We start from the raw sequence: 12483 nt of genomic DNA, 5'->3' as shown, positions 1-12483 counted from the left end.
CACTTATTTGTTGGATAACGGTGAATGAACAAATTATGTGAAAATAACCACAGCACTTAGCACTAAACCAATTGTGTGGGTCACTAGGTCATCCACAGTGGCCACAACCCTAGCTTTTTAACATGCATTCCTTATTTTCAGAAAGGTCAGATGGAAGCAGGAAGGAATAGGCGTATGGCCTGACGTACACTCGGTGTCCAGGAGGCCCCCTCCCTGGGTCAGACGACTCGCGTCACCCGGAGCCTGCTTCGTGTTCCAAGCTCCTGTGCGGCACAAAGGCGGGGCCTGCGCGGGTAAAGGCCCCAGGCCATAAACGGGGGCGGGGCCTCCCGGGAGGCCAGTGCGCGGCCGCGGAGTTAGACCCACGCGTCGCTCCGCCCCCGGGGAGAGTCGGCGCCACCATGGAGGAGTACCATCGCCACTGCGAGGAGGTACCGCCCTCAGCCCCGCCCGCCTGGATGCGGGGTCCCTGTCGGGTGGTCTTCCATTGCCCGGCGATCGGCAGAGTTGGGATGCGGTGTCCTCCGAGCCCGAGTCCTCTCCGCGGGGCCGGGGACACGCCTCGCCCTTCTCTGTCCCCTTCCCCCCGCCCCCGAGATCCTGAGGGTGGACCGATTGTCGGGGTGGCAGAGGCGGCCGGAAGCGCGAGGGTCGGGCGGTGGGGTCCCGGCGGGGATGTGGGGAAGAGGCTTGTGGAGGGGTCGTGGGTGGAGGGCGTCGCCCGTCTGCCGGCGGGCTTGGGAAACTGGTCTTCCAGCAGCTTCCTCCACCCCTGGGCGTCCTTAGGAGCAGGTGTCGCAGCCCCTCGGGCACCGCAGCTTGGGATCCTGGAGATTCTGGCCTGGGTGGGCTGGAAAGACGTTGCTTTATAGATTACGAGCCCTTGCTTACTGACTCAGGCTTCTTAAGCCTCACCAGAAATCCCATGATGTCAGTTGTTAGCTTCCTTTTACTGATGGGGATTCTGACTTTTCATGGCCACTCAGTGACATGCTCCAAATTAAAACTGCCAGGAATGGCATGGTCGATTTGTAAAGCCTCTGACTATATAGCTACAGCTCTCGCTTCACTGTTACCGCTGGGAAGATGAGGCCTGTTGGATTGCAGCCTAACTTGTGACAGCTGGCAAGGGCGGAATAGATGAAGATATTTTCTGTCCAGTGGTAGGGAATGGAGCAGGAAACCTTGTAGATGTCTTGGAAGGGGTTTCTGCTCCAATGGGAATAGGTTAGGATATTTTAGGATATGGGCTTCTGCAGAAGTTAAAACCACATTTAAATGAATTACTTCTGTTCCAGGTAGCACGCATAATTACAGGTCAATGGTAAAATGCTGTAACTTTAGGAATAAGGACTTGAGGGCTGGGGATGTAGCTCAGTGATAGAGGGCTTGCTCAGCATCCCCCTTGGTGGGAGGAGAGGGCTGGGAGGATCTGAGGCACAAGAAAATTATATGGCTGGCATATCCCCCAACAAAGGGAAAGGGTTCTTTCCTGTACTGCTTCCTAAATACATATATTTAAAAAGAAATAAAATTACATGTGTTGCCATGGCCACTCAGTACATCCAGATTATTGTTAGGTAGCTTTCCAGACTGAAGCAAAACTGGCATCCTTTGATACATAGGCCAATTCTGACAGTAGATAAGGATGTGCTTTTAAAGTAAAATGATCATTTTTAGTGGGGCCAAACTCTTTTTTTTAAATAATACTCCTAAATGTTTAGGGTATTTTACTCCTTTGTCATTGGGGAATTCTGAGTTGAAAAAAATTTTAAATCTATACTCAAATCAATTTTGGAATTTACTTGTTTGAAGTAACTTTAATTTGTATAATGGTTTTTACAAAAATGCTGATATGATAAAGCACCTAAAAATGTCTCCATAGAAACAATTCTTGTATTACCTGAAGTGTCTTGGTTTAGATTTCAGTCTTATCACATAACCTAGTTCTGTTCTTGAGGACACTTGAATGTCATTGATCATTGTTGTTAATTCAGGATTCTTGCAAGCTGCTCCCCCCAAAAAGACTAAGTTGTCAGACTAACTTACAATATGAAAGTGATAATAATTTTGAATGATCAAGTTTTGTTGTAATTTTTAATTCAGGAAAGTCATGTTTTGACCTAGTGTCAGTTAAAAACAAAACTGAAAATAACGAATTAAGCATTTTCTTCTCATGGACCACTTTATTCTCTCATCCTGCTGAAACCATTTCTTATATTACTGATAATACATATATCTCTTTTCATCCACATTTTTATTGGTGCATTGTAGTTGTATATGATAGTGGGATTTGTTGTTACAGATTGGTACATACGCAGTATAACAACATAATTTGGACAATATCCCTCCCTGGCACTTTCCCCCTGCCTCCCCTCTTTCTACCCCCTGGTCTCTTCCCTGTATGCTACTGGTCTCATGAAATCACCTTTCTTTTCCTTGACCTTCTGAGTTTGGCTTATTTCACATATCATAATGATCTCTAGTTCTATCAATTTTCCTGCAAATGACATAATTTCATTTTTCTTTATGACTGAATAAAATGCCATTATAACACATGTATCTTTATCTGCTTATTTCCTCAACTTTACAATACAATGATTCTCCATCTAAAATGTTCATCAGAATTGCTAGTACAAAGCACTTTTCAAAAAGATATAGTTGCCTAGGCTCTGCCCTGACCTAAGGACTCAGAATCTCTCGGAAGGAAAGGTAGGGAGAGAATTCTATACTTTTAAGTGCCCCTTGTCACTACAGTCTCTGTCACTCCCCTGTCCAGGCCAGTCAAGGGATTCTGTGTATTATCATCTCTACAAATAAAAGGAAGCCTGTATTGAAAGCAGTATTATCTTGGGTTTTCCCTTTAGGTTGGTTTCAATGCTGATGAAGCCCACAATATCGTCAAAGAGGTAAGTTATACATGTACATCTCAAGGCTTGCTGCACTGATGTATGTTTTGAGGTTCAGTACAAAGTTAGAACCCTTAGTGTTAAACACAAGATTTTGAATTTTTCACCCAAGTCTTTAGAGGAGTGCTGCTCTATTCTATCACATGCTGTCCGGCATCTTGGAGCTTCCTCAAAGAGATGCTTAAGAACTGTCATAGTGCCAGGTGTGGTAGTGCACATCTGTAATCCCACCGGCTCAAGAGGCTGAGGCAGGAGGATCAAGAGTTCAAAGTCAGCCTCAGCAACTTATCGAGGCCCTAAACAACTCAGAGAGACCCTCTTTCTAAATAAAATATTAAAAAGGGCTGGGGATGGGGGTAGGTAGTTAAAAACCCCTGGGTTCAATCCCTAGTACCAAAACAAACAAACAAAAAACTGTTTTAGTCTAGAAAAATGGTTTGTACTTTACTAAAATTGATAATCCTGTCTTTTGAATAAAAGATTTATATCAAATAGGCAAAAAAAAAAAAACTAGAAATGTCTGCCTTTGACTTTGTGTGCTTGTTTTAACAATATACTAGGAAAAATAATCACTTTAGCACCTTGTAGACACTGATGTGATGGTAAACCAAAATCTTCAGAAAACTATTTGAAACGTGAAATCTGGTCCTTTGTTAGGCAAACAAAAAGGAAGTTCTCTTTGGGAATCAATTCTGGCAGAGGAAATTTAATTATTCTAGTGGTATCAATACAGAGTACACTGTAGGTAAGGTACTTATGAACACTTTAATAGTCCTGAGTCATCTTTAACTCTGCCAAGGCCTACCAGAGAGAGAGAGAGAGAGAGAGAGAGAGAGATGGCTCCAAAGGCAGGCTTGAATTGTGTGTATGACTGTTGAGGCCTGTGTCCTAGCAGGCCCTGACTGGTTGGCTCCTCCCTCTGGGAGTGCCCTCAGTACATCCTCCAGACAGTGCCTCACCTGCCTGAGTGCTCTGGATGATCCAGCTCACTTCAAGCTCCCACAGGTCTGTCCTTGTACAACAAGGATCAACTCGATGTCTGAAAGGGCTAGACAGGCACCTGAAAATCCTGCCATATTTGAATAGTTCAGAATCATGTATTAGAACAATATCACCTAGGAATGTTTAATCAATGAAAATTAAATGCAAATGCTTTCAGTACCTTGATGATAGAAAAGGAAATGAGGAAGGTTTTGGAGGTGGACAGGATTGATAATAATCTCATTTTTCAAAATGGAATATCAAGAGAGACCATACTTAGTCAATGGAACATGAAAGAAAGGATGTGGGGGTCTTTGGCGTGGTCCCTTTAATTAGTGCTTTCTTCCTTTCCTAAGTTCTGAACCAGATAAAAAGAGAAAAGAGTTATTAGAAGAGAACAAAACTCTTTTATTATGGATAAAAACTAGGTTGATGATGTAGCTTGTTTACTTGCTGTCACTCGGTTCAGACCTTGGTAGAGCCATCCAAGGCAAAGTTTGAGTTGGGAGATAAAAACACTTATAGGCTGATGCCTTTCATTGGTCTGGGTGGAGAAGAAGCAAAACCCGGAGTCCAACATGTCTGGAAGATTGGCTTTCCCAATTGAGAATGGTAGAACAATGGTCGTCCCCTGCCAAGCAGGTAACTCACCTCCATCTCCAGGGGAAAGAAAAACTGGTGGGATAAAAGGCTAGGAATGTTAAGAAAAAATCCTCTGTGTACAAGGAACTGTCAGGAATAGAAATGAAACTTAGTCCTAACAGTGTAAATATATTGAATAACAATATTAAATTCACTGTCTTAAGAGAAGGGCATGGGAGGAAGACACCAGGTGGCCTGGGGGAACTAAATTTTCACCTATCATGGCAGGATTTCTCATGGATATTATCAGTAATTCATAAGTGAAGAAATGGTGATATAGCTATGTGCCATGGTACATGCCTGGGATCCAGTGACTTGGAAGGCTAAGTCAGAAGGATCACAAGTTTGAGGCCAGCCTCAGCAATTTAGTGAGACTATATCAAAATAAAGACTGGATGTAACTGGGTTGTAAAGCAGTTAAATTCCCAGTATTTCCCTTGCAGAATGATATAAATGTTATTTGGAAATAATGTAAGTAACCTTTAGAAGAAATAAACATAATTATACACTGAAGGTATTTTCCTCTGGAGAATGGGAAAAGGGACTGGAAAGGCAAGGGTGGGGAGGCCACTCTTTGTCTATTACTTTAATAGTCTATTTTTGAATCAAAAGAACCTCCTCCTTTCTTCCCATAAGCCAACTTTTTCCTGCCATTGAAACATTTCCATTGAGGCACTGGAAAAGCTCGAGAATAAGCTCTGTATTAAAACATTTTAGTACTTCCTAGACAATTACATAATTTCAGCAGTTATTTCTGTTTTCCTTATCTCTTGCTCATCTTATTTTTTTCAATTCCTTGCTCTGAGCCCTCACACCAATATATTTTTTTTCTACTGAACTCTAAGAGCCACTCATTTATTGGTTATACACATGCATTTTATTCATTGTTAAACTAGAATTCCCCAAAAACATCCTTAAAGAAAGAATGAGTTACAAATGAAACTAAGTTGGAACTTAGTCTAAAGTGTATTTGATTTGGAATGTCCAAAGAGTATATCAAAGCCAATATTGTTTCAACAACAAACATTTATTGACTACCTGCTATGTGCCCCTGTCCTGAGATTGACCATGAGAATGCAGATCTGTTTAAGAACCTCATTGCCTGGTAGGCCTCCTGGTAATTAGTTAGGCTAAATATTAGTTAATTGTAATTAGGAGGGCTATTGACAGTAGGACCCACATCCACACAGTGTTTTCTATTGTTTAGAGCTGAAATTGGAGTGATTCTTTCAGATAATCCAAAAGAAAATGAGTGTCCTTACTTTCCCCATTAAGGAAAGGCATCTACAGGAGGAAAAGTTTTGCACAGTCCAAAAAAATAAAAAATAAAATAAAATATTCCCCTAATTTTTCATAACAGAAAAAAAAAAAAAAGATCATCAGCTTTGGTAATGGTAAAGCCAGAATTAAAACCATGTTCTGCTGACCCTTAAAACCCTGTGCTACTGTTCCTTTTACTTTGTCATGGAGAATAATTTGGGCCACATTACTTTTGTCAGCACCTCTAAATTATTTAATTTCTCTTTTTGCATCGTATTATTAGTAATGAGTTTTGTTTTTTTTTTTTAATACCGAGGACTGAACCCAGGGCCACTTAACCACTGAGTCACATCCCCAGCCCTTTTTATTTTTTAATTTTTTTTATTTTGAGAAGGGTCTTGCTAAGTTGGTTATGGCCTCACTAAATTGCTGAGGCTGGCTTTGAACTCACAATCCTCCAAAGATTTTATATTATCCAGCTTAAGATTCTATATTGAGTAGCATGCTGTATTACTTAGAAGTCGTAAATGAAAGCATGTGCACTTGTGCGGGTGTTAAGTTAGATTCTAAAAGTGAATGAGTGCTTCGTGTTCCAGACTCTATTATTTGAATATAAGCAATGGCAGTGGAGCTGGGCAAGGTGGCACATGCCTGTAATCCCAGGGACTCTAGAGGCTGAGGCAGGAGGATATCAAGTTCAAAACCAGTCTGAGCAGTTTAGCAAGGCCCTAGGCAACTTAGTGACATCTTGTCTCTAAATTAAAAAAGGGGGTTGTTGGGGATTTTGTTCAGTGGTTAAGTTCCCCTGGGTTCAATCTCCGGTACCAAAAGGAAAAAAAAAAAAAACCAAAACAATAGCTGGCAGCAATAATGATAATAATCATAATAATAGTTATTTATGTGCCAGGCACTGTGTTTGAGCATAGTTCATTATCTCATTTGAGTTCATTATCTCATTTCATCCTCTCAACAACCTGATAAGATGATGTTGTTATTTCTCCTGTAAGGATTAGGAAATTTAGGGATTTGAAGGTGATAAGTCACTTGCTAAAATCACAAAATGGGTAGGTACAGAGCTGGCCTTTAAAACCTAGGATTGTGATACTACAGCCAGTGCTCTTAGTCAGGTATCAGAAGTGGATGCAAGTAAGCATTATGGGAAATTATTAGACTTTCGCTTTCTAGAGCATCTTTATTTATTGTCATTGGCAGGTGTGCTGGTTGCATTATAGCTAAGCAATTACATAGTATGAATGAGAATTTAATTATTATACATGAGAATTATGTTTTTAAATTAGTTCCAGCCTTTGTTTCTAGCATCTGGGTCCTAGTTAAGTCCCAGCTGTTTCAAAGCCACTCTTCAACCAATTAATATCACCTTCTTTTAATCCCCTCCCTACCCTGTAATCCTTTTATGACACAACTTATCATCTATGATTAGTCTTTCTTGTGTTATAGATATTGGATTTCTTTTATTAGCGTTTTTGCTAGAGTAAATTCTTTACCACAGAGCCTTGGCATATTTATCTTTAATATGACCCAGAGTATATCATGGAGTGAGATAATGCTTGTGTAAATGCTTTCAAAATGCTTAAGCAATTAGTGACAGCGCCTAATAAATATTTACAGATGCATATTTTCTGAGATACCTTCTTGGGTCATACGTGTATTTTATGCTTTGAATAAATTGTTGCAATTTGTGTCAAATGTGTTGGTTTTGGCTAATTTTAGCTGTTCTCTGCCCTTCTAGTGTGTGGATGGGGTCTTAGGAGGTGAGGATTATAATCAGAACAACATCAACCAGTGGACTGCAAGCATAGTGGAGCAGTCCCTAACACATTTGGTTAAGCTGGGAAAAGCTTATAAATATATTGGTAAGTATCAGTGTCCTTCCTCACTAGTTCACGCACCTTTGTCCTTGGGAATTTCTATGAATTTTGAGAATGAATATGAATAGTAGGCACTGAAGGTAGATACTAATAAAATATGAAGGAATCCTGACTTATTCATTTAATGATAATATATAATCACACCTAGGTAGGCATGGTGATGCACGTCTATAATCCTAGTGACTCAGGAGGATCGAAAGTTTGAGGTCAGCCTTAGCAACTCAATGAGGCCCCAAGCAACTTAGCGAATCCCTGTCTCAAAGTAAAAACTAAAAAGAGCTGGTGATATAGCTCAGTGGCAAAGTGTCCCTGAGTTCAATCTCCAGTATCCTCCCTGCTCCAAAAAAATAATATATGTTTTACACATTTTTTACATACCACATATGTGTATATACTACATATGTAATTATATATGTATACATACACATATGTGTATATGTGTGTGTATATAAAAGGTGGAGCTCTTTCACTGCACAAAAAAGTATCCTTGGCTTGGGGAGCTACCCTTCACATTTGCATCAGTTCTCTTTCCACTGAGGCCCCCATAATCCCTCTGCCTTCCTTCTAGTAATCCCATGCCTCTATGTAGGACTGTGAAGTTCCACATATTCACTGTAAAGTGAAATATTTTTTGCAATTTTTTTTTGGTACTAGGGATTGTACCCAGGGGTAATTAACCACTGGGCCACATTCACAGCCCTTTTTAAAATATTTTTATTTAGAGACAGGGTTTGCTGAGTTGCCTAGGGCCTCACTAAATTGCTGAGGCTGGCTTTGAACTTGTGATCCTCCTGCCTCAGCCTCCTAAACTCCTGGAATCACAAGTGTGTGCCACTGTGCCCTACTTCCTGCATTTCTGTGTCCAAATTTTGCCTATGATACAAACCACACAACTTGACCCAGAATTTCTCTATAATACTGTTGCAAATTATTATAGCAATGGCCCACAAACTGACTAGATTCAGTGGGGTTTAAATCATGAGAGTAGATAAAGGATGAGAGACCTTTTTTTTCCAGTCCACTGGCTGCATCATTTTCTGTTATTTTTTTTCAGTTTTTATAACTTTGAAGTCACTTCAATCTTGGGTCTTTCCTCTGTCTGTAAGTGTCCTCATTTTGTGACTGTTTTTGCAGTGACCTGTGCAGTGGTCCAGAGGAGTGCATATGGCTTCCACACTGCCAGCTCATGTTTTTGGGATACCACATCTGATGGTAAGAGATCTTAAGCTGATTCATACAAAATCAAAGTGTCAGCAAAGTCAAATGCTTATTTGGCTCTAATTAAATCCTGAAAAGATCTTATCAACAGAATGGCTTTGTACCTAGTCACAAGTATGACTTCAGACCAGTATGAAATGTGAAGATATAACAGGTTGAAGGGAATAAATGATATTAACATCTATGAAAAATGTGCATATGCGTGTAAGTGTGTGTGTGTGTGTGTGTTTTCCCCCCACCCCCTGGTTATTTAGATATTTTGCTGCTGATATATCAAAGACCTTTTCTTGTGTGTTTTCAGGAACCTGTACTGTAAGATGGGAGAACCGAACCATGAACTGCATTGTTAATGTTTTTGCCATTGCAATTGTCCTGTAACCAACTAAATATGCTAGACTAAAGCCATTCACTTAAGACTTTGTCAGTGTATCCTTTCTAAACAGGAGTCATAGTTAACTTATTAATATGCTAGACGACAAGTGTGCAAGCTATCAACAGAAACTGAGTATTATAAGCAAGCAGTCTCATTGTAAATTGGCAGATTATCTCATACTCTATACAGCATCATTGAAATAAGAAAAACTGAATGTTAGCAAAAAGTAAATGCAGAAATACGGCATGACATCCAAATATGATCTTGTACCTACACCAGCTTTTCACCAACATTATCATGTATCTTTCAGCTACAGTACTTACTTAACAGGGATAAATATTTGAGCAAAAAAGCTACAAGGATGAATGTAGAGAAGAAATGAATTAGCTAACACCTCTGAGTTTTTTATTTCTTCCCCTCGCTTAGTTGTACGTAATACTTAATGGAAGGTATTTTTGCTCCTTTTTTTAAATCAACTAATGTTATAGTAGCAGTTATGATTTACCTGTCTACTTTTTCTGAGAATTGGTGAATCCATTTTTTTTAATTTCAATTTTTTTTTTGGATTTACACTAAAGGTTGAGTTCGATCTGATAACCTGACTTTCCTAGTTAAGCAAAATTAGGTACAGCATATGAGTCAGACAACTGCCTTACAATCTACTCATTCCATGTGGAACAAGCATTTACTGCATGCCTGGTAGGAGCATATTTCTCTGCTAGGCATTATACTTACCAATGTGCTGTTCACACACTAAGTTCCTTTTGGCAGCTGTTCAGTGGGAAAAGTAGCATTTGTTTGGGGATGAAAAAAAAAAAAGAGTTGTTTTACAAGAGGGGAGGAAACCAAGTCTGGTTACCCAGGTAGAAGTAAGCAAAATGCAAAGCACTTATTGGTGACAGAACTATAGATGTCATTTTAAGAGTTGCTCCTAGCAATTTAAAAATGCATATAATATGCAACTCTTAATTAAAGGCCTTATTAGTAGTCTTAACTATACAAGTAGTAAATTTTATCATTGCTTTACTTACAAACATCTGTAAATAGTTTTAAATACTTATTATGTGGGATATAAATTGAGCGGAGTAAAGTACAAATTAAAAGTATACAATCATTAGCAGGTTATCTAATATCTCAGGGTTTATGAAGTGTAGTTAAAATTAAAGAAGAATTAGGGTACACAGCTGGCCACCAAATGTAAAGTCAATCTGCTATATAACCTTGAAAACAAAATCAATTTTGCATACTGCCACTAACACTAATACATGCAGAGACTGGAATCATGATTTAGTGAATTTTTAGGGAAAAGAAAAGTTTAGCATTAAGGCAGTATTCTTCTAGGAATGCTATGTATATGGTTGCTATTTTGCTGAAGAACTGTGCAATGTTTAAGAAGAAGTTTAAGAAAATACAAGGGGCTGGGGGTATAGCTCACTGGTAGAGCACTTACCTACAATGTATGAGAACCTGGGTTCCATCCCCAGCACCACAAAAAAGTACAAGGATAGTTTTTAATGCAGTGACCTGTGTTTTTGACAATCAGAAATTCTGAGTCATTACCTTTATGTTCTATTATGCTGCTGGCTTTTGTGCCCCTGAAGATTATAATAGTGACCAAAATATCTGTGCACTTAAGGATTGTTTTTGATTATTGTCGTTGAAGCCTGGTTTCAAAAAAAAATCAATTATACCTCGTGATCTTGCTATCTGCTCTATTTCTAGTTAAAGTATAATAAAGATTATCTTCCTGTGCTATACTTTTGCTTCTGATTGATTATTCAGTAGTTAAAGAAATAGCATTATGCTAACTCTAAGAAATTCTAAACAGGAGAAACAGGGACAAAAAATGAATAAGGGGCCACATAAATATATTATGCCATTAAAATGGCAACCCAAATTCAGTATTCACCATTATGACATCACTAATAGCTTCTATTTTATGCCTTTTCTATTTTAAGAAGTTATTGTAAAATTTGTTCTCTAACTATTTATTAGCTTTTAATGATTATTTTTGGCCAAGAATTTTGTGCTGTTTGTCAACTTGCATTTGAGTTGTTGCTATTTTTTTTTTTTAAATTAAGGACTTTAAGCATGCAAAATTAGGGTATTCAAATGTAAGTACTAACTGGAATTTTTGTAAAGCTATAATTTTACATTTGTAAAGTAGCAGTATACTGCCTAAATGGTGGCAACATCTCATTACATTTCTGTAGTAAAAAGTACTTTTCGGTTCTTTTCTAGTTGGGTGTAATCTAATTATGCATCACTGAACATACTTTTACCACCTGCACTAATCATCATATTTCTAAAATAATCTTAGGATGTTTAGGGTTGTAATTTCAAAGTTTGAGTAAAAATAGTTTTCTATTCTTTTTTTTTTTTTTAAAGATAGAGTGAGAGAGGGAGGGAGGGGGGGAGGGAGGGAGGGGGAGAGAGAGAGAGAGAATTTTTAATATTTATTTTTTAGTTTTCGGCGGACACAACATCTTTGTTTGTATGTGGTGCTGAGGATCGAACCCGGGCCACACGCATGCCAGGCGAGCGCGCTACCGCTTGAGCCACATCCCCAGCCCAGTTTTCTATTCTTGATAACAGTTTTTTTTTTTTTTTTTTGATGGGGGGTTCTGGGGATTGAACTCAGGGGCACTCAACCACTAAGCCCCATCCCCAGCCCCATTTTGTATTTTATTTAGAGACAGGATCTCACTGAATTACTTAGCACCTCGCTTTTGCTGAGGCTGGCTTGAACTCTCCATCCTCCTGCCTCAGCCTTCTGAACTGCTGGGATTAAAGGCGTGCACCGCTGCGCCCCACTGATAACAATTATTTAAAAGTGCAAGAAAAATCTATGGGGCTGGGGATGTGGCTCAAGTGGTAGCGCGCTCGCCTGGCATGTGTGCGGCCCGGGTTCGATCCTCAGCACCACATACAAACAAAGATGTTGTCTCTGCCGAAAACTAAAAAATAAATATTAAAAAAAATTATCTATCTCTCTCTCTTTAAAAAAAAGTTTAAATAATACTAAATTTCTTATAATAAAATTAAAAAAAAAAAGAAAAATCTATGGCTTATGGTAAAGGAATTAAGTATTTTACTGGGAACTGAACCCCATTGGTGCTTACCCACTGAGCCACTTCCCCAAAATAAAAAATATTTTATTTTGAGAGAGGTTCTCGCTAAGTTGCTGAAGGTCTTGCTAAATTGCTGAGGC

General features: G+C 39.1%; 1 protein-coding gene across 2 annotated transcripts in view; it reads left to right on the top strand.

The window, feature by feature from the left end:
* Positions 1-352: 352 nt before the first annotated feature.
* Dynlt3 (dynein light chain Tctex-type 3) overlaps positions 353-12483 on the top strand; it is a 62819-nt gene continuing 50688 nt past the window's right edge. The window contains exons 1-5 of one of the 2 annotated variants that reach the window (XM_027927466.2): positions 353-431; positions 2868-2909; positions 7543-7666; positions 8816-8893; positions 9201-11029. In XM_027927466.2, the coding sequence (XP_027783267.1) occupies positions 402-431; positions 2868-2909; positions 7543-7666; positions 8816-8893; positions 9201-9277 (351 nt within the window). In that variant the 5' untranslated portion in view covers positions 353-401 and the 3' untranslated portion in view covers positions 9278-11029. Of the gene's footprint in view, positions 432-2867; positions 2910-7542; positions 7667-8815; positions 8894-9200; positions 11030-12483 lie in introns of those variants that run through there. The other variant, XM_027927467.2, reaches the window with a different exon arrangement.

The sequence above is a fragment of the Marmota flaviventris genome, chromosome X, assembly GCF_047511675.1.
Source record: "Marmota flaviventris isolate mMarFla1 chromosome X, mMarFla1.hap1, whole genome shotgun sequence".
Lineage (NCBI taxonomy): Eukaryota > Metazoa > Chordata > Mammalia > Rodentia > Sciuridae > Marmota > Marmota flaviventris.
This window is presented reverse-complemented; position numbering and strand designations above follow the sequence as displayed.